This window comes from Oryx dammah, unplaced genomic scaffold, assembly GCF_014754425.2.
Source record: "Oryx dammah isolate SB20612 unplaced genomic scaffold, SCBI_Odam_1.1 HiC_scaffold_12, whole genome shotgun sequence".
In the NCBI taxonomy this organism is placed as follows: domain Eukaryota; kingdom Metazoa; phylum Chordata; class Mammalia; order Artiodactyla; family Bovidae; genus Oryx; species Oryx dammah.
The window spans coordinates 57,321,444-57,343,495 of record NW_024070196.1 but is presented as its reverse complement, the minus strand read 5'-3'; the positions used below and the strand labels follow the sequence as shown (position 1 = coordinate 57,343,495).

Here is a 22,052-nt window from a genome sequence, read left to right as displayed (position 1 = left end):
CAGGCAGCTGTGTCTGTGGGGCGGGGGCTGCCAGGCATGCATGATGCACAGAATTGGGCAGTAATTCACCAGGTACGTCTCGTGACCCTTTCCCTTCAGATCGAAAGGGTCAGGGAGTCACAAACTGCAGCCCAGGGGCCAAATCCTGCCTGCTGCCTGCTTTTATATAGCCCATGAGCTAAGAAGGGTTTGTATGTTTTGATATGGTTGAAAAAAAAATGTTAAGGGGGAAAAAAAAAAGAATAGCATAGCACGACAAGTGAAAATTACATGAAATTCAAATCTGAGCGTCCAGAAATAAAGTTTTATTGGCACACGGCCACGCCTGCTCATTTACATGGGATCCGCGGCTGCTTTCAGGCTACAAAGGCAGAGCTGAACAGTTGCAACAGAGACGATGTGGCCCGCAAAGCCTAAAATATTTACTCTCTGGCCTTTTAGAGAAAGTTTGCCAGTTCCTGCTCTCTATCAGCTATCTGAAACTCGGGCACAGTGATCTATTGGCAGGCACTCTGAGTAATCTGTTTCCTACCAAAGTGTGAAGTGCACCAATTAACTGCAGGTTTTCAAACAGATCAGGGCAGGTTTGAGGTTGTCCCCGCCGATGTATTTTTCCTAAGGGGTGGGAAAGGGCTTGAGTTCCTGGTGGGGCTTGGGGAGGGTACCCAAGGCTGGGTCTATCCCATGCTGAACACACAGCGGGTACTCAGTAAATGCATGCGAGGGTACCGACAAGCCAAGCGCAGGTCCTGGCAGAGGAGCTGAGAAAACAGCTTGGAGCCGACTCCAACCAAACACGGGCTCCTGACCCACTGCTGCCATACTCTTAGCACTAATCAACTTCTACTGGGGCAGGTCGCCATCTGTCTGATGGTCCCCCTACCCTCCCTGTGCCTCCTTGCAAAGGGACAGTTCTGTTTGCCTGGGATGATGGTGCTTCTCAAATGCACTTGGGTGCCTCCTGGGGTCAAGACCACATCTCAGCTTAAAGGAACACGTTCAAGGTTCTCTCTCTAAGGGCCCAGCTGTTGCTGTTTTGTCACTAAGTTGTATCCGACTCTTTGTGATCCCCATAGACTACAGCCCGCCAGGCTCTTCTTCCCGTGCGATTTCCCAGGCAAGAATACTAGAGTGGGTTGCCATTTCCTTCTCCAGGGGATCATCCTAACCCGGGGATCGAACCTCCATCTCCTGCACTGGCAGACAGGTTCTTTACTGCTGTGCCACCAGGGAAGCAGGGGCGCAATTGTGCCCTTTCAAATCCTGCGCCTGCAGCATCCACCACACTTCACAGTTTAGAGATCTCACTATCCCCAAGCTTCCGTTCCAGGAGATTTTCCAGAAAGAAGTGGCCCCCGAGCCTGGATCACGAAAGGTGGACTGTGAAACAACAAACTGGAGAGATGAAAGGAGATCTCCCCAGGACTCAGTAAGCCTAGTCTTTGTTGTTGTTGTTGTTGTTTTTTTCCTCAATTTTCTCTGAAATCATCTCTTACAAAGGTTTCCCACTGTTCCTCTGGACAGATTTTTAATAACCTCAGAGTTCCTGCTGTCAGGGGCACAGACCAGACTTACAAGGTGTAAAAATAGCCCCAGGCATCACCAGGCTCCTAGGAGGCATGGTTCACTTGCACCTCCTTCTCAGGGGGTTCCAGCTGCAGCAAGGGGGATGGAGATGAGCTCGGGAAAATGTGATGGACCCCGGGGCGGGCAGGCCATGTGTGTCTGCTACTTAGGGAAGGCTGCAACCTGGCTGCTTCAGCATCAGGATCCAATTCAGGGGCAAGGGGCTCCTTCCCATCCTAATGTCCCTGGGAGGTCCATGTGGGCCAGCATCCTGGTCTCTCAAGGCGACCAGAGGGCAGAGGCCGAGGAAACCCAGACACAGCACCTGGAGCCGGGCCCACCTGCACTCCACTCCAATTTCCACAGTGGGGCACCCTGAGGCCAGGGTCAGTGGGTAGAAGAATGGGTGTGCGTGCTAAGTCGCTTCAGTCGTGTCCCACTCTATGCGACCCTATAGACTGCAGCCCACCAGGCTCCTCTGTCCATGGGATTCTCTAGGCAAGAACACTAGAGTGGGTTGCCATGCGCTCCTCCAGGGGATCTTCCTGACCCAGGGAACCTGACTCAAGTCTCCCAAGTCTCCTGCATTGGCAGGCGGGTTCTTTACCGCTAGTGCCACCTGGGAAGCCTTAAAAGAATGGGGGCTACATCCAAATCTGCAGCCCTGCTTCACAGCACTTTTTGCAAGAAAGCCCGCTTGAGTGCAGCATTTTCACTTCCTTAACTCTCCAATGACTCTGTGAGGACCAGAACCCTTGGAGGTGGGGACAGACCCGGCTCAAACTGCCTTCCAACCAGCTTTTTTGCTTCACTGTCTTGTTCCCAAAACGCCTTAGGATGCAAGACAGACACTGGTACTTTTTGAAAGGAAACTCCCACCTCCAGCCTGTCCTCCGACTCCTCCCTCACTCCTTGGCAGAGCTTACAGGACAGAAATGCAAAGGACGCACAGGCGCTGAGCTGCTCCAGGTCCCGGCTGGGGAAGCCTCCTCTTCTTGTTGACCTCGGGCAGTCCACCAACTCACCAGGGGCCTCCCTTTCTGCAGACCGTGTCTCTAAGCAGCTGCCCCAAGGCTGAGGTCCCAGAGCCCACAGTGGGGTGGTGTGGGAGTGGGCTCTCGCCTCCTGCTATGGGCAGCTGTCCTCCCTGTCTCCTGCGCACCGTCTTGCATCATCTTCCAGTGGTCACTCCCTAGAGCAGGGGTCTTGTGAGCCGCCGGCACTGCAGGCCCGGGGACCCCTTGACTCCCTCCCCATCATATCCGATCTCTTTCTCTCCTAGGACAGTCTGCTCCAGCCTCCACCACCCCAATGGGCAGGGGCCAGGATGAGCTCCGCAAAAAGCAAGTCAGAGACGTCCCTGGTGGTCCAGTGGCTAAGACTCTGCACTCCCAATGCAGGGGGCCCAGGTTCCCTCCCTGGTCAGGGAACTAGATCCCACATGTTGCAACTAAGACCCAATGCAGCCAAATAAATATAAATAAATAAAGCAAATCAGACTCTGTCGCTCCCTTGCTCAATGCTGTCTGGAAGCTTCTCCAGCTCTTGGGGTGACTCCCCCTACCACAAGCCTCCACCTGGTCTCCCAGGTCTCAGCCCAGCCCTTGCCCCTATTTCCTGCCACACGCCCCTCATCAGGGGCTCAAAGGCCTAATGACACCTTGCACACACCCAACATTCCCTGACTGACCGAGGGCCTCCCTCCATCCTTCAGGAGGCACCTGCCTGTGCCCTGCTCATGGCTCTGTCCTAACGTCGGATGCTCCAAGCAAGGCGGGGGTCTCTCCCGCCTCTGACTGTGGATTCAGGGCCGCTTGTCCTCTGGCCAGAGGGAGGTTCCTGCTCCAGCTCGGGCCCGGGCCCAGTCCCCTCGGCAGGCAGCGTATCAGTCCTGGAGAGCAGCCTGGCCACACCCAAGTTCCACCCTCACCTGAAAACACAACTCCTGGAACCTGTTCCGAGTTCCCCAGGGGACAGCGGAGGGCCAAGCGACCTCCAGCCAGCCTTGCTTTAAGGAACAGCTTCCCTGGTGGCTCAGACGGTAAAGAATCCGCTTGCAATGAGGGAGACCAGGGTTCAATCCCTGTGTTGGGAAGATCTCCTGGAGAAGGAAATGGCTACCCATTCCAGTATTCCTGCCTGGAGAATCCCATGGACAGAGAATCCTTGGTGGAGGGAGTGGGGAAGGCGGGTACAGCCCACAGGTCGCAAAGAGTAGGACGCGACTGAGCACTGAGCATACCGTGGCTCTTGAACACACGTCTCAGCACAGCCTCACAGCAACCCCATGAGGCAGGTGCTGTTACTACCGTCATCGTTCTGTATATGAGCAAAGTGAGGCAGCCTCCTGGTGTCCACGGCCCCGCCCCCACCAATCAGGACAGTAGAGGTCTCCTGGGGTCCCCCTGCAGCCCCGCCACTCTCCTCCTGGGCCAGCGGTGAGGACAAAGAACCAAGCCCTTGGCCCCAGGTGGCCTCCACAGGCCCGGGGGCAGCAGGGTCACTGGGACCTCCAGGGCGTCCCCCCTCCCCATCTTGGCCCACCTGGTACCATGGAAAACACCAGCCCCTCCAGCTCCAAGCACAGAAGGCTGGGTCCCCGGAGCCCAGCCAACCTCACAGCTGCCTCGGTCTCATCCAGTCTTTCAGAAACAAGCCTCACAGGCAGGCGCCCGCGGGCCTGTGTACACACAGACACACGTGTCTGCACGCCGCCCCCCTCTCATGTCAGGCGCCACGACACTCTGGTCACCCTCCACCATCTTCCAGTGCCACCTCCCTCCCTAGACCCCAAGGGCATACTGTCTCCACATTGGGGGCCACATCGCCCCACCCCCGCTCTACTACCTGTCAGCAACCCACCCGCTCCAATCCTGCTCTGCTCACTGCCTGCCCACCCAGGCCTCGCCCTGGGATTCTGTAGGCAGAACCAGGGTTAAAAAGGAGGTGGGCGTGCTGAATTCTACTCCCCATCTTCACCACTGACCACGTGACTTCAGACCTTCCCTCTCTGAAGGGACGTGTGACAATTTGCTGGGGGTGATTCCTCAGATACCAGCTCCCTCACTTTCCTCTGCCCTCTGTCACCCCCTCCCAGGTATCTCAAAGCCACCCATTGCCATCCCTCTGTACTCAGAGGAGTCCCGGCTCCAGCCAGAGGGACCCTGGTCTCAGTCCCCAACAACCCACTGGCAGCCAGAGTGGCCTCTGCAAGATGCCAACCTGCTTCATGCTCCGCACACCTCCCTTAAGGCCCATCTGTGCCCCCACCCCCGATGTTGCTCCTGGGTTGAAGTCAAGACCCCTCTTGCTGGCCTAGGGTCTGCACGATGCACCCTGCCTACCCCACACCTCTCACCATGCTCGGCCTGTGTTCCAGCTGAGTCCCCTCTCTGTCACTCGTATATCTGGACTTTAGGCCACAGGGCCTTTGTACATGCAGTTCTGGTTTCTCTCTGCTTTGCCTGGTTAACTCCTGGGCACTTTCTCCTCAGGTCTCACCCCACAGGCCCTAGAGGAAGGTCTCTGCATTTTCTGAGGCAGCCAGAGGACTTCCCAGTCCCACCCCATGAACAGTGAGGTCTGCTTCTGGCTCAGGTTCCCATAGTCCTGGCAGAACCAAGCTGGGCGGTTCAGGCTCGCACAACTTGAAGCCCATCCAGGGAGTCCCCACCTATCACATGAACCCAACACACCAGTTCCCTTCCTTCCTCTTTCTGCCCGCTCCCCTGCTCCTCAGCAGTCTCTGCAGACACAGGGTGTCAGTCCGAGGGTGTACCCATCCCCCATGTCTATCTCCTACCTCCTCACTAAGCCTCAGACACAGTGACGTCCCTCCCGATACGTGAGTCTCTCAACCCTGACGACACTGGACGTTTGGAGACATGAGCTCTGGCCTTAGCCTCAGCTTTGGGACGCTGTCCATGGTGCCTCTCTCTGCCTCAGTTTCTCCATCTGTAAGTCAGGGCACTGAGCATACTCTGGCTCTTCAACACACATCATCTCAGCACAGCCGCACAGCAACACCGCAAGGCAGGTGCTATTACCGTCATTCTGTCTGTAAGGAAAGCGAGGCAGCCCCCAGGAGGGCGCCAGTAAGCCTGCCCCCTGGTATCCATGTCCCATGAGGTCCCCACTCCAAGTGTGGGGAGACCCAGGGACTCACTTCTGATGGAAACAATAGAGAAAAGGTGATGGAATGTTATGTGCAAGATGAAGTTACCGGTGGACGGTGTTTTCCATCTCAAGTGCCCAGTCTCTCTCTTCTCCGTCCCTCCCTCCCTCTCTTTCTCACTGGAACATCTTATTCTGAGGGAAGCCAGCTGCCAGGTGTGGTAGCTCTGGGGATTGGTTCATGAGCAGGTGGATGAGCTCGGAAGCAGAGCCTCTCCCCGTCATGCCTTCGGGTGTGTGTAGCCCCAGTTGACCCTCCCTGAGCCAGAGAGCCCAAATTCCTGATCCATAGAAATGGTGAGCTAATAAATATGTATTGTCTTAAACTGCTAAGTGTAGAGTGGGGAGTCATTTGTTACGCAGTCATAGCTAACTAATACAGAGGCTGAGAGAGACTGAGTGAGCTGTCCCAAGTCACCTAGCCATGCATCCGGAACTGCTAGACCTCTGACCCATGCTCACAACTCCTACCCAACACGCGTTATGACAGAGGTTACAAAGGCAAAGCACTCCCCACAAAGTCACCCACCATCGGCATTCCAGGAGAAGGGCCCACCTGTTGTCGAAGAAGGCACGGACGATTTTGGACCGGATTGGGTTGAGCTCCAGGTCAGGGACGTTGTTAAAGTTCTCCTTCCTGAGTTTCCAAGGAGGCGGCACACCAGGAAATGAGGAAGAAAAGAATGATGTCAGAGAGCATGTCCATCACTTCTCATGCTGTGGTTTTCACCCTGAGCAGGCCCTACGAGAATGGCCTGGAATTCCCAAGTCAGGACTGGGATACGCTGCACCGGTCCACCTCCTCTTCTAACCCTTGGACCAGCAGGGCCACAGAGGGCCTGGAGGCTCAGAGGCGCCTTTGGGAATCTGACAGGTGTCCTGGACATCCACCTGCCCATCCCCCAGAAGGATGCAGTGACACAAGCCTGCATCCTATTCCGAGCGGTCAGATACCCTGGGTAGGGAAACCCTGAGTCGGCTGTCCTGGAATCAGAGCAGCAAGCTGCTCGCTTGGAGATTTCAAACACAGTGTCCACAGCAGGTTAAAAATCTGGAGGTACATGTGACCCAATGATTCCATGGCTAGGTATATACCTGGATATGTCCCAAGAGAAATGAAAACATTCATCCACATAGAAATTTGCCAGTGAATATTGATAGAAGTGGGTTTCCTGGGTAGCTTAGCTGGTAAAGAATGCCTGCAATGCAGAAGATTTGGGTTCAATCCCTGGGTTGGGAAGATCCCTTGGAGGAGAGCATGGCAACCCACGCTAGTAGTCTTGCCTGGAGAATCCCCATGGACAGAGAAGCCTGGTGGGCTACAGTCCATAAGGTCACAAAGAGTCGGACACGACTGAGTGGCTAAGCATGTTCAGCCATTAAAAGGAATGAAATACAGACACAGGCTACAATACGGACTGTACAGACACGGTGCCAAGTGAAACAAGCTGGGCCCCACAGTGTAGGATTTCATTTATATGAAAAGTCCAGAATAAATCAATCCATAGAGACAGAAAGGAGATTAGTGGTTGCCAGAGGCTGGGGGGTTGGGAGCCACGCTGGGGAATGGTACTAAGGGTACGAGGACTCCTTAGGGGGTGATGAAAACGTTGCCAGACTGACTGTGGTGATGGATACAGTACTCTGGAAGCATACTAAAAGCCACTGGATTGCACGTTTTAGTGGGTAAATGGCAGGATATGAGAATTCTATTTCAGTAAAGCTGTTTAAAGAGAGAGAGAAATGTTCATGTGAGATGGTGAATTTCAAACACAGCCACCCTGTGTCTGAGGCCAGGTGTCGCTGGGTCCCAGAGGCTGTGAGTTTGCAGTCATGAAGACAGGTAAGTCCCCAGCTGCCTGACCTTCCCGCATAAGGCTGTCCTTTGTTCTTGGACCTGCTTCCTGCTCACCTTTTCTTATGCTCTGTGGATTTCAACAGGCAGTGGCCTTGGAAGGGACCCAGGACACCGGCTGGTAATCCCGGGTAATAAGGAGGCAGACCCAGCTTGGGGAAGCTGGGAGGATATTAGTCACTTAAAAGGAGAACGTCCAGGGGCCCTCAGATTTAGAACTTGAAGCTAGAACCAACCCACGCTGGGAAGGAGGAAGTGCCACATACAAGGGGCATTCTGCACCATCAGAGCTGGAAGGCTCTGTAAACACACAGCTGAGCCCTGTCCTGCCCCCACCAAACAGATGGGAAGGCTGCGGCTCGGACAGAAGCAGCAGGACCTACCCGGGACCCGACGCCTCTGTGTTCTCTCCCTCTCCAAGCTGTCTCCCACCTCTCCCCACTACTCAGCGCTCCTAGCTTCGTTTGCTTGCAGCATCTGGCCAAACTCAGGAGCCAGCATTTCAGATTCCTGAGGTTCCCAGAGTTGGGGGTGCAATCCCTGAGCTGAGAAGGTCCCTAGGTGGGGAGCGAATGGCAACCCACTCCAGGATTCCTGCCTGGAGAATCCCATGGCCAGAGGAGCCTGGCAGGCTACAGTCCATGGGGCCGCAAAGAGTCGGACACGACTGAAGCGGCTTAACACACATACACAAGGTGCTATCAGCATGACGTGCGACACGCAGTGAGCTCATTTTAAAACGGTGAGAATGGTGGTAGCAGCAGCAGCTAACCTTCTACAGACACCCCAGGTGTCAGGTACTGTTTTGAGAGCTTTACATTATGAAAGTAGGAACATATTCCCACCTTACAGATGAGGAAACCAAGGCAGAGCGGTAAAGTAACATCTTATTGCTGAGAACGATGCCTCAACTTACAGTATGGATGCCCAGCCCTGGAGCAACTTCTCCTGAGTTCTGTCTGGTCCTGGGGAGGCTGTGGACACTTCTGGGCTATCTGCCAACATCCTCCTTCAACAAGTTGAGTTGCAGGCCTTGAGCCCAGAGGCAGGGAAAGGCCAACTTCAGTTTAGGACATTGAAAGAGGCATTTATCTGAGGGCAAGGAACGGGATAGGACCAGGACTTTCCTGCAAGGACCTTTTGCACAAAGGTACGTGGACAGGAGAACCATCTGGTGCAAGCAGAGAATTCTTGGGAGTTCCCTGGCAGTCCAGTGGTTAGGACTTAGTGCTTCCACTACCATGGCCCCAAGGTTCAATTCCTGGGCGAGGAACTAAGAAGATCCTGCAAGCTGTGTGGTACAACCCCTCTGCCCCCAAAACTAGGGAACTTTGGCACTTCTCAAACACAAACTTGCACCCAAATCCTGGGGATCGTGGTAAAAAGCGGGTTCTGACTCTACAGTCCTGTAAAGGCCAGTTTCAGTCTCATTTCCTTTTCTCCCTTGAGCCCCGAGGTGCCCATCAGACTGGCTGAACCAGCTCAGCCCAAGGCCTCCCCACAACCTATGGGAACTGCCCTGTATCACCCAGAGCCCAGGACTGGGGGCGGGGCACTGCTCGGGGGCAGGAGCTGACACACTGTGGTCAGTGGTCCAGTGATGCTGCCCCAGTGACCAGCAGGAAGGGTCTGCCCACAAGGGGCCCCTGGGCTCACATCTTTAGGGGCCATGAAATTAAAAGGCGCTTACTCCTTGGAAGGAAAGTTATGACCAACCTAGACAGCATATTAAAAAGCAAAGACATTACTTTGCCAACAAAGGTCCATCTAGTCAAGGCTATGGTTTTTCCAGTGGTCATGTATGGATGTGAGAGTTGGACCATAAAGAAAGCTGAACGCCAAAGAATTGATGCTTTTGAACTGAGGTGTTGGAGAAGAAGACTCTTGAGAGTCCCTTGGACTGCAAGGAGATCCAACCAGTCCATCCTAAATGACATCAGTCCTGAGTGTTCAGTGGAAGGACTGATGTTGAAACTGAAACTCCAATACTCTAGCCACCTGATGTGAAGAACTGACTCATTTGAAAAGACCCTGATGTTGGGAAAGATTGAAGGCAGTAGGAGAAGGGGATGACAGAGGATGAAATGGTTGGATGGCATCACCGACTCAATGAACGTGAGTCTGGGTAAACTCCAGGAGTCAGTGATGGACAGGGATGCCTGGCGTGCTACGGTCCACGGGGTTGCAAAGAGTCAGACATGACTGAGCGACTGAACTGAAACTCTCTCCCTTGAGGCCCCCTTGTATCCTCCGAGGCTGAGCGCTCTGTGAGCTCAGGCATGTTCAATCACCCCCGTATCCCAATGATGGGAGATGTCAATGACCTCCCTTTTACAGGTGAGAAAATGAGGCCCAGAGAGGTGAAGTGACAAGCTATAGTGACACAGCTAGAAGAAGAGCTTTGAATCCAGCACTCACCACCCCATGCACTTCCTCATACCCGCTACTTCCTTCCAGTTCGGTATGTTTTTACTTCAAAGAGAGAATGAGAGACCTTCCTGGGGCATGTGCTCCCACCCAGCCCCAAGAGGCCCCATCCGGGACCCAAAAGAGAGCAAGGCAAGCACCCACAGGGGAAGGAAAGACTGAAAACCACAGAGGAGGGTGGGCGGGGCGCTTCCCCCTGCCTTAGTGTGGCTTGGTTTCCGGTGGCGGTGAGGCTCAGCTCAAGTGCAAAGTTCTCTCTGCGGGTCCGGGAAGGCTTCTTGGCCTGAGACCCTGGCCTCCCTGCTCTGTGCTGGTCCAGGGCTTCCCCCATCAAGGCAGGCCGCCGGCCCCACACTCCCAGGCCCACCCCCCTGCACTGAGTATTTACTTGTGACGGTTAAACAGTGGGGAACTGGGGGACCCACGGGGCTCGTGCAGGAGCGGCACGCCCCATCCAGCACATGTCTTCCTGGGAAACACTGAGCCACTCAGAGCACAGCACCCATACCAGCAGCAGCATCACTCGGGAGCTTGTGAGAAATGCAGAGTCCTGGCCGGGCCTAGACCCCTGGAATCAGAACCCCCATTTCACGAGGGCCAGCATTCCCGTGCAAGTTTGAGAAGCGCCAAGAATTCCCGACACACACTGAATGGGTCTCCTATTCACATGATGATGTCTGCCTGGCACACAATAGTGCTCAGTTGCTCAGTCGTGTCCATCTCTTTGTGACTCCATGGCCTGTGGCCCACCAGGCTCCTCTGCCCATGGGATTTCCCAGGCAAGAATACTGGAGTGGGCTATTGTGCCCTCCTCCAGGGGATCTTCCTGACCTGGGTATCGAACCTGCATCTCCTGTTCTGCAGGTGGGTTCTTTACCGATGTCTTTGCACAAAAGATTCTGGCTAGAAGGCCCTGGCCCCCAGCCCCAGGCAAATGTGTTTTTCAAATGTTGAGGCAGCATCAGCAAAATGATTCCTCCCCCACAGGCTTCCCGCCTCTTCCTGCCTGCTTCACACCTAGGACCGGCCACCCCTCAACACCTGTCACGTACTCATTCCAGCAGGAGCGACAGGTATTCCAGCACCTTCCAGGTGCCAGGCCCTGTTCCGGGTGCTGGCTTCAGCAGTGATGGGACAGACACGATCCCTCCTGGCATTTCAGCGGGGGAAACAACAGAGGCGGAAAATGGAGCTTTCAAGGCAGCAACAAGCGCTTTGCAGACACACCAAGCAGTGGGAATGGAGGAGACCGCAGGGAGTTGGTGAATTCCCATGGGCTGGTCAGGGAAGGCCTCGGAGTGAAGGGTACACGTGAGCAAAGACCTGCAGGAGGTGACTGCTCCACCCCAGGGGACTCTTGGTGACGTCTGGAGACATTTCTGGTTGTCACACTGGGAAGAGGTGCTCCAGGAAGCCAGGGACGCTGCGCAACGTCCTGCAAGAATACATCCTAACCCCACCCTGCCCCTAGCAAGGCTGATCCAGCTCTGGGCTTCCCTGGTGGCTCAGTGGTAAAGAATCCATCTGCCAGTGCAGTAGACACGGGTTCCGTCCCCAATCCGGGAAAATCCCACATGCCTTGGGGCAACTAAGCCCGTCAGCCACAACTATGAGTCTGTGCTCTGGAGCCCAGGAACCGCAACTACTGAAGCCTGAAGGCCTAGAGCCTGTTCTCCACAGCGAGAGACGCCACCGCGATGAGCAGCTCATGTTCTGCAACTAGAGAGCAGCCCCTGCGCGAGGCAAATAGAGAAAAGCCCGCACACAGCACCCAAGATCCGGCACAGCCAAAAATAAACAAAATTAAATAATTGTTTTTTAAAGTACATACTAAAATTTAAAAAAAAATGACCCAGCCAATGGAAACTCTGATCTGAGGAACAGTGTTCTAGAAAGAAGGAAGGGTGTGTGCTAGAGCCCTGAGGCGGGAACAGCAAGAACATCCACGCAGCTGGAACAGAAGGAGTAAAAAAAAGGTCAGGGGGTCAGAAGGGTGGTGGGATGCGAGGATCTGCAGGACACGTGCTGACCAGGCGGCTGTTACTTTATTTTTACTTGGCAAGGTGGAACCTTCGGAGCAGAGACGTGCCATTTTCAAAGGCTCCCCCTGGCCCCCATGCATCACTGTGGGTCTCTATGAGGGTGGGGCAGTGAACAGGAGAAGTAGATTCAGGAAGTAGGGGGATGGTATGAGATGAAGGCAACCTGGAGGATGATGGGGGCTCTCCTTGGGGGATGCTGTGAGATGAAGGCAACCCGGGAGGATGATGTGGGCTCTCCTTGGGACACGTTAAGTGTGAGATGCCGCAAGAACATCAAGGGAACGAGCAGTGGCTGGGGTTCAGAGGAAATGGCCCAGCCACAGATACACACTGGGCAGTTAGCATCCACGTGGTATTTTGAGCCTAGGCTGAGTCTTCTATTTCGGGTCCTCCCACGGCCAAGTCGGGCCTCTGTGATCTGCCCCAACCAGCCAGTCGTCTTATCTCTCAGGCCGATGAAGCTCGGTCCCACCTCTGCCTGGAGCAGCTCCCTCTTCCCTCCACATGCCAGCCCCTTCTCTGGTCCCCACAGCAGCCACCTCAGAGGGGCCTGTGCAGACCACCTGTCCCCAGGTCCTTCTCCCCACGGTGGTCCCAAGGATGTGCCCTCTGCCCCGCTTCCTTCTTCCATCATCATATATCATGAGCTTATATGCGAGTTACCTCGCTCACACTCACATGCACACCTCAACAGAGCCCCCCTCCCCCCCGGGGCAGAGGGAGCCTCACTTCTCATTCAATGTCCTCAGCACCAGAACCCACCACAGAAGGTCCTAACGCCCGCTTCGTTAAAGCAATGACTGGGTCAAGTATTTATCATCCTGGGAAAAGAATCTCTTAAAAAAAAAAAAAAAAACTTTTTGTGTGAGTCACCACTAATATATCTAAGACCATTTAGAAAGCTTCTTTCCACTCTGGGGGACACCTGGGCAGCCTTCACACCAAGCTGACACCATCATGGTTCCCATTCCCATATCTGCCCTCACCTGAGCAGGGGTGGCAGCCCCGGGGGCACTCCCTCCTGATGTTTCCTGGGCAGTGTTACAAGTAACTGCGGGTCTGTCTGTCTAAGTCAACGTGCATCATCTCAGCTGAGGCTTTAAAGGGAGGTCTGGTTACCTCCTGAGTGAAAGACGCTCAGTAGTGTCTGACTCTTTGTGACCCCATGGACATACTGTCCATGGATTCTCCAGGCCAGAATACTGGAGTGGGTAGCCTTTCCCTTCTCCAGGGGATCTTCCCAACCCAGGGATTGAACTGGAGTCTCCTGCATTGCAGGCAGATTCTTTACCAACTGAGCTAACAGGGAAGCCTGGTTACCTCCTTGAATACGGTAAATACTGGCCATGAGACAGCCTCACGATCTAAGTGGGGCCTCAATTCTTTCACTGTCAGGCATACTTTTTTTTTTTTAATGAGTAAATCTTTAGCTACTTGACAGGTTAAAAAGCAAAGTAACTAGGTTAAAAAGTGACTTAAAAAGACACATACACCCACATGTTCACAGCACTATTATTTACAATAGTCAAGATATGGAAGCCACCCAATAGTCTGTCGACAGGTACATAAAGATGTGGTGTGTGTGTGTATATATATATATATACACACACATATATACATACATATATAAAAATATATAAATATATATATAATGGAATATTACTCAGCCATAAAAAGGATGAAATTTTGCCGTTTTCAACAACACAGATGGGCCTGAAGGATATTATGCTTTGTGAAATAAATTAGACAACAATAAATACTGTATGTTATGACTTGTACATGAAATCTAGAAAATGAAAAATAAATGACTTCATTTGGAGAAAAGCGATGTGATCACAGTGCTCCAGGGCTCTGGCTATTCCAACAGCCAGCCCTTAACCTTCCTGCAGGTTAAGCTGTGGGGCCTTAACCTTCGTAGCCTCAGTTTCTTGACCTGTCAAATGGGGTAATGGTGTGAACTTCAGAGGGTCCCCGAGACCCTTAAGACCACACAGCTAATGGCAGCTCCTAACACCAAGCTAACCTCTCACTTGATAAAGTGATGGGAGGCACTGCTGAGGGGTGTAAAACAAGCCCTGGGGTTGGGACTTTGCTGGCTCCGGGGATCAAGCCCATCAGAACGCTGCTTGGGGCTCTGGTGGTGCTGGCAGTGGGCAACTGTGTCCTTTCTCTTCCTCATGTACGTCTGTGGTTGCATTCATCCCAGGAATCACTCTACATGTGATGTGTCCAATATTCATCTAAAACTATTTTTGCAGCGCAGCTCTATCTAATCAGGCGCCCTCCTGGCCTGCATCACTACGTTTGAAGGATTCTATCGCATCTATTTCTGGGTGTTGGTGAGCCTGCCAGAGCACTCTCAGGAAGTAGAAGGCTGCTGTTTAAAACATCTGACACCTAAGGGACCCTACTAAAGGGAAAAAAAGTACAAGAAGCCATTCTTGTATTGTCTAAAATCAGTATCGTTTAATGAGCTTGCTTATGGAGGGTCTTCCTTCTAGAAGGAGAGCTTTTGAGGACAGAAGTCTCTGCATAGTAGGTGCTCGATAAATGAGTCAGAGCAACATTTTCTATCACGCATTTTTCACCAAGACCCCTTAGAACAAAGTGCTTTGTGATCAAGGTGCTCTCAGGTTTGGGGGATCCTGAAACACATATAATCTGGGGCACCCTTCTTAAAGAAAAAGAATGCAGCATTAGGAATTGAAAAAAAAATCAAGTGCTGGGCCTTGTAAGGAACCCATGCAGAGTGGAACCAATACGGAGTGGGGCCCTGACTTGGAAAGCCTCAGGGTAAACTCACCCCTGAATGTCCTCACATGATCTTCAGCAAAAGAGGGAACACGACCAGACATGGTAAAAAGTGGGGGGTTAAAATTAAAATCAATTTTCAGGGACTGGTAGTCCAGCAGTTGGGACACTGTGCTCCCAATGCAGGGAGCCCAGGTTCCATCCCTGGTCAGTGAACTAGACCCCACATGCCACAAATAAGAGTCGGTACAGCCAAATAAACAAACAACAAAATTAAAATCAATTTTGGCAGTTTTTACCCTGTGGAATTTTTTTTTTAAAGCTACCCTCAACTTACTAAAGTCATAAATTCAGAGACACAATTCTTCGTTAAGCTTTTAGATTTAACTTACAAGTCTACGTATAAAAGCTGCAGGTGAATGGGGCCTTTTGCACTGCTGTATTCAAAAGTCCAGGCCCATTCACTCTCTCAGAGGAGGGGGCCAAAGGGCCTGCAACCACCCACACCCCTCCCAGACTGAGGTGCCGGGGGCCATGCTCAGAGGGGACCCTGGTTGACGACGTTCACAAATCTTGACACTAAAGAAACGAAGCTTCTTCCCATGCTCCGAAATCCCAGCAAGGCCTCCCGAATGTGCCCAAGGATCAGAGCGGTTGAAGGCTCAGCCTGGGGTCACACAGGAAACCCGTGGGAGACTAAGGGCCAGAACACTGTCCGGGGCTCCTCACCCCTTCTGCCCAGGAGGGTATGCAGGAAAGTCTAGGAGAGCCAGAAAAGCTGCCCCCATGAGCCCTGGAGGGTGGATGAGGATCGGGCAGAGCAGCTCCAGGGGCTGGGAGGGGGCCCTCCATGTAGGCTTGTTTGCACTGGCACTGCAGTTGGGTGGTGTCACCTCCCTCCTGCAGGCTGGGCTGGCCTGCCACCGTGTGCAGCTGGCACTGCCTGCCCAGCAGAGGCTGCAGACACTGGAGCAGGGGCCGTGGTGGCGGTAATGGTGCCCCCATCTCAGGATGTCAGGGCGCAGGGTCCTCAGAGAGCACAGCAGGGAGACTGAGGCTCTTACTGGACACCCACCGGTCACAGCCAGGCTCCCCGATTCCTTACAGAGGGATCTCAGCACCAGGCTTGAGTCCCAGCTCCTCTGCTTGTGAGCTGTGTGACCAGGGGCCAGGTATGTGACCTCTCTGAGCCTCACTTTCCCACGTCTCAGGTGAGGCGAGCAGGTGTTCCTCCCCCTACCTATGGGGTCGTCTAAGGTGCACGTTAAAAGCTGTGCAGCACAAAGCGCGCTGGAAATAATAAAGCTTATTATCTGTGAACCGTCTCCGCATGCCAGGCCCCCAGATAAATCCTTTCGTCACAAATATGTAGACCCTGTGAAGGAAGGGCTATTACTAACCCCGGGTCTCACGTATACCATGCTTGAGTTCAAGAGAACTCTCCCAGTGTGCTCGTTCACTTGTTCCTCACTTCACTGCTCTCTCATTCACCCGTTCATTCAATCAGCTGCTCCCAGAGCATCTATCCTGTTATGAGCCCTGGACTCAGCACCAGAACCAAAGGAAGAGATCCAGTTTCTGTTCCCCAAGGGGCCCACCATCTGTTAGAGGGGGTGGGGTAGCTGGAAGAGGGGCAGTTACCATTCTGTGCTGCAAATGCTAGGCTGGGGCACCCCCAGGAGGGATCTGTGGGTTAGGACACCCCTAGGAGGGGTCTGTGGGGATGCAGGGGGCAGGAGAGTGTCTTGGAGGAGGTGGTGTCCACACTGAGACCTCAACAAAGCAAAACCCAGCAGCTGAAGACTGTGGTGGACCCCAGCTAAAGATCATGGACATGACGTTGACTGGGGAGCCCTCAGGGCTAGGGAGCAGTGGCTACTTGCTGGGTTCAGGTGGACACAGGGCTTACTTGAGGGCAGGGCTGGGAAGGCAATGCGTATCGTGCTCCTGGGAGTGGCTATGCAAGAGATGGGTAAGTGGGGGGCAGGGGGCAGGCGGAGCCACCAGTTCAAACTCTCCCACGTCCTGGCTTGACCTACAAGGTGTGGGAAGTAGGATGCTGCACTTGGACCGATCAGCACTTGGGAGAGGGTGCCTCCTCCATCTGTTCAAGCCTGGAGGCAAAATGGGTGCATTCCCAGGTGCTAGGCAAGGCCAACCTCACCAAGACAGCCTATGCTGGTTATAAATGCAGAGTCCTGGGCCCCACTCCAGTCCTGTGGACCAAAACCGACATTTTAGCAAAATTCCCCGGTGATTTGCACACACACAAATGGTGGGAAAGAGCCAGTGTAGACCGCTCACTATAACCAAGACAAGGAAACAGCCTAAATGTCCATCAACAGAGGAATAGATAAAGATGTGGAACATATATACTCAATGGAGTAATACGCAGCCATAAAAAGAATGAAAAAAATGCCATTTGCAGCAACATGGATGAACTCAGAGTAATTTATCTCATTAAGTCAGAAAGACAAAGACAAGTATCATACAATATCACTTACATATGAGGAATCTAAAATATGAAATCTACTTTTCTATGAAACACACACAGACTCACAGACATACAGGACAGACTCCTGGTTGTCAAGGTGGAAGGGAGAGGTCAGGGAAGACAGGGATTGGGAGTCTGGGGTTAACAGTTGCAAACTACTGTATACAGAATGATTGGAAGGGAAGCGGCAAAGCTGTCACTATATGCAGGTGGTATGATACTATACACACAGAAAATCCTAAGGACTCCACAGAAAAACTACTAGATCTGATCAATGAATTTGGCAAAGTAGCAGGATACAAGATTAACATTCAGAAAGCAGTTGCATTTCTTTACACTAATCATGAAATATCATCAGAAAGAAAATGCAAAAAAATACCTTTTAAAATTATACCACCGCCCCCCGCCCCACTCCCCGAACAACAGCAGCAACAAAAAACCCTCAGGAAAAAAACCCTCACCAGGGAGGTGAAAAGACTTAAAGGCAGAGAACTATAAAACATTAAGAAATTAAAGAAGATTCAAAAAAAAAAGAAATTAAAGAAGACTCAAAAAAAAAGAAATTAAAGAAGATTTAAAGAAATAGAATGATATCCTATGCTCTTAAATTGGAAGAATATTGTTAAAATGCCAATACTACCCAAATCAATCTACAAATTTAATGTGATCCCTGTTAAATTACCCATGACATTTTTCACAGAACTAGAATAATCCAAAAATTTACATGGAACCATAGAAGACGTAGAATTGCCAAAGCAATCCTAAGGAAAAAAAAGTTGAGCATGAGGCATGACTCTCCCAGACTTCAGACTATACCACAAAAGTACAATAATTAAAACAGTGTGGTATTATTACAAAAACAAGACACATGTATCAATAGAACAGAGAACCCAGAAATAAACCCACACACCTCTGGTCAATTAATTTTTGACAAAGGAAGTAAGAATATAAAATGGGAGGAAGACAGTCTTCAGCAAGTGGTATTATAACAGTAAATCACTGCATGTAAATCACTGAAGTTGGAACACAGCCTTATGTTCTACACAAAATAAACTAAAAGATGGCTTGAAGACATAAACATAAGACATGACATCATAAAACTCCTAGAAGAGAGCATAGGCAAAATATTCTCTGACATAAGATCATATCAACTTTTTTTTTTGTCCGTCTCGCAAGTCAATAGAAATAAAAGCAAACAAATAGGAAATATTTAAACTGACAAGCTTTTGTACAGCAAAGGAAACTATTTTTTTTTAAAGGAAAAGACAATCTATGGAATAGCAGAAAATATTTGCAAATAATGTGACTGACAAGGGCTTATATATACAAACAGTTCATACAACTCAACAACAACAACAAAACAACCCAATTAAAAAGGGGCAGAAAGCCTAAACAGACATTTCTCCAAAGAAGATATACAGATGGCCAGCAGCACATGAAAAGAGGCTCAGCATTACTAATGAGAGAAATGCAAATCAAAACTACAATGAAGTATCACCTCACACCAGTCAGAATGTTGTCATTAAAAAATCTACAAATAACAAATGCTGGAGAGGGTGTGGAGAAAAGGGAACCCTCCTACAGTGTTGGTGGGAATGTAAATTGGTGCAGCCACTATGGAAAACAACACTGAGACTCCTTAAACTAAAAACAAAACCACCATATGATCCAGCAATCCCACTCCTGGACATATGTCTGGAGAAAACCATTATTCAAAAAGATACATGCACCCCAATGTTCAATGCAGCACTATTTACAATAGTCAAGACACAGAAGCAAACGAAATGCCCATTTCCAGAGGAATGGATAAAGAAGATGTGGAACATATACACAGTGGAGTATTACTCAGCCATAAAAAAGAACAAAGCAACACCATTTGCAGCAACATGGATGCAACTAGAGATTCTCACAGTGAGTGAAGTTAGAAAGACAAATACCACATGATATCACTTATACATGGAATCCAAAGCATGGCACAAATGAACCAGTCTACAAAGTAGAAACAGCCTTACAGACATAGAGAACAGGCTTGTGGGTGCCAACGGGTAGAGGGCTGGGGGAAGGATGGAGCAGGAGTTTGGGGTTAGCAAATGGAAACTATTACCTTGAGAATGGATAAACGACAAGGTCCTACTGTATAGCACAAGGAACTACATCCAGTCTCCTGGCATAAACCATAACAAAAAAGACTATAAAAAAGAATCTATATATGTGTATAACAGACTCACTCTGCTGTAGAGCAGAAATTAACACGATACTATATGCCAACTATATTTCAACAACAAAAAAAATAATGGATAAACAACATGGTCCTACTGTACAGCACAGGGAACTATATTCAATATCCTGAAATAAATCACAATGAATAAGAACGAGAATATATAAGGAACACTGAATCACTTTCTGTACAGAAGAAATTAATACAATATTATAAATTGACTATACTATAATAAAATTAAAAAAAAAAAAAAGAACCAGTGTAGAGCTCAACACGTTAGTATATCCTTGGAAAAGCCCATGAGGGGTTGCTGGGCAACACAGTCTGAGCTCTAGAGCCTCAGAGTGGGAGGGCTTCCTGCTCACACAGCACCTTCCCGCCCCACCTCCACTGCAGCCTGAGGATCGGTGACCACTGCCTGGGCACCTCAGGGTGCATCCTTATGACCTCACCAGTGGTGGAATGATGACAGTCCTGTTTGCCAAATACCAACCCAGCTCAGAAATGTACCATGTGCGTCTGCTCACCTTTAATGCTCAGATCAAATCCCAAATGACCATGCTCACTTTACGGAAGAGACAGGCTCAGAAAAACACAGCAACTAACCCACAGTCAACCAGCCAGGGACACAGATGTTTCAAATACGGTTTGTTTCCCAGGCCTGGGTTTTTGCCTCTGCTTTCCCCAAGTCTGAAAAGTATACAGGTGTGGAATTGGAACCTGAGGCCTCTCACCAAACCAAGACCCATGGACCCCAGACACATAACAAGCAGCAGCCCAGGGAGCTTGTGACATGCGAGGGGCACAGCACGCTGGAAAATCGTCTTGAGAAAGGGGGCTCCACCATTACACACCGCCAATTAAGAGCTGCATGGTGGTCCTGCCCCCAAGCACAGGTAGTGCCTGCCCGGCACAGCGCATGCGCCCATGAACTTCTAAAGAGACGGAGGATGCCCTTGACACTTCCATGTTCCAACATCCAGGTGTACCTGTGTCAGCTCACCTGAGACCTGCATCCAGTCCTCAGCCCCTGGTCCAAGGAAGCCCACCTTGCCCCGGGAAATCACCCCACCCTCCACCCCTGCCCTTGGCAGGTGACCCTGCCTCGCTCACTCACAGCTCTGGGGGAAAAAAAACCATTTTGCTGGTTACCCTTGGCCACAGTGATTGGCTCAGCCTTGGGCATGTGATCCCATAGGAAGCTAGGGGATCTTCTGCTAGGCTCTTTTCTGGGATTAGTAAGTGAGACTGTGTAGAATTCAAGAAGCCAGCCCTAGGCCTCCTTGGTGATCCAGTGGTTAAGCATCTGCCTGCCAATGCAGGGGACATGGGTTCGATCCCCGGTCTGGGAAGATCCCACATGCTGTGTGGCATCTGAGCCCATGTGCCACAACTACTGAGTCAGAGCTCAAGAGCCCGTGAGACTCAGTTACTGAAGCCTGCATGCCTGGAGCCTGGGTCTGCAGCTAGGGAAGCCACTGCAATGAGAAGCCCGAGCGTCGCAACAAAGAGTAGTCCCTGAATGGTGCAACCAGAGAAAGCCCACACCCAGTAACGAAGACCCAGCAGAATCGTAAGTGAATAAATAAATAAACCTCAAAAAATTTAAAACGTCAGTTCTGATTTAATTTACTTCTGTCTTGGACACAATCAAATCAAGACCAATGGCCCCCAGAACCTTCAGTCCACCAGACTCTGAGCTCTGGAAACGGATGCTCTTGAGACTATGACGCACTGGATTAACAACACGCCATTGTTTAGACAGATGAGACAAAGTGGACAGTATTTACATGTTGTTTTCCATTCAAACTTGGGTCAATTTTAAATCCACTTACTAAGAAAACAAGACACTTTCCTGGACTACTAAAAGGTTTAAAGTTCCAAGACTGTAGCCTTGAGACTCTGCATGTCTATTTTAGGAACTACATCTGTTAAGACAGTTTGTGGCAGGACAGCATTCACTTTATGTTGGAAACGGTTCAGCTCGAAGCGTCTTCCTCACCAAGTCGGATCAACTCACTGATGAGGACCTCTCACAGCCTGGTTTGAAATGACACGGCCACTGCCCAAGACTGAACACTCTCTCCCAGGAGGAGACACACAGTCCGAGGCATTCCTCCTCAGGAAAAGGTTAAACCACCCACCTTCTAAGAGATTCACGTGAAATAACGTGACATAAAATGGTGGTTTTCCTACACAGAAGCCCACAGCTGCTGCCCACCATCTTGTCTGGGGCTGGAACTACCGATCGGAGGAAGCAGAGTCAAGAGACCCTTGCGACAGCATCGAACTCTTGAACTGAGGCACACCGCAACCGATTCATCCTGGGGTGCCCGGCACTGGGCACGGTCCTGGCATTCGACAGGCCTGCCCTTTGTGCCTGGGGTTCCAGCGAAGTCGGGGTCAAGTGGCTGACCAGCTTTTCATCCCCCTTCTCTTCCCTCCAGTTAGAATCTTCTAACCCCAGTTAGAACCATGGTCCTGGCATTCGACAGGCCCGTCCCACCCCAGTTAGAACCATGATCC

The 22,052-nt window shown here is 51.2% G+C and overlaps 1 protein-coding gene and 1 non-coding gene across 3 annotated transcripts in view; one reads left to right on the top strand and one right to left on the bottom strand.

The window, feature by feature from the left end:
* The window catches only part of TESC (tescalcin), a 60,301-nt gene that overhangs the window by 8,423 nt on the left and 29,826 nt on the right, over positions 1-22,052 (bottom strand). For both annotated transcript variants that reach the window (XM_040251630.1, XM_040251631.1), the window contains exon 3: positions 6,296-6,376. In XM_040251630.1, coding sequence (XP_040107564.1) covers positions 6,296-6,376 — 81 coding nt within the window. The remainder of the gene's footprint in view (positions 1-6,295; positions 6,377-22,052) is intronic.
* TRNAG-CCC lies at positions 2,924-2,996 on the top strand. Its single transcript has one exon. It is a non-coding gene; the product is annotated as a tRNA-Gly (tRNA).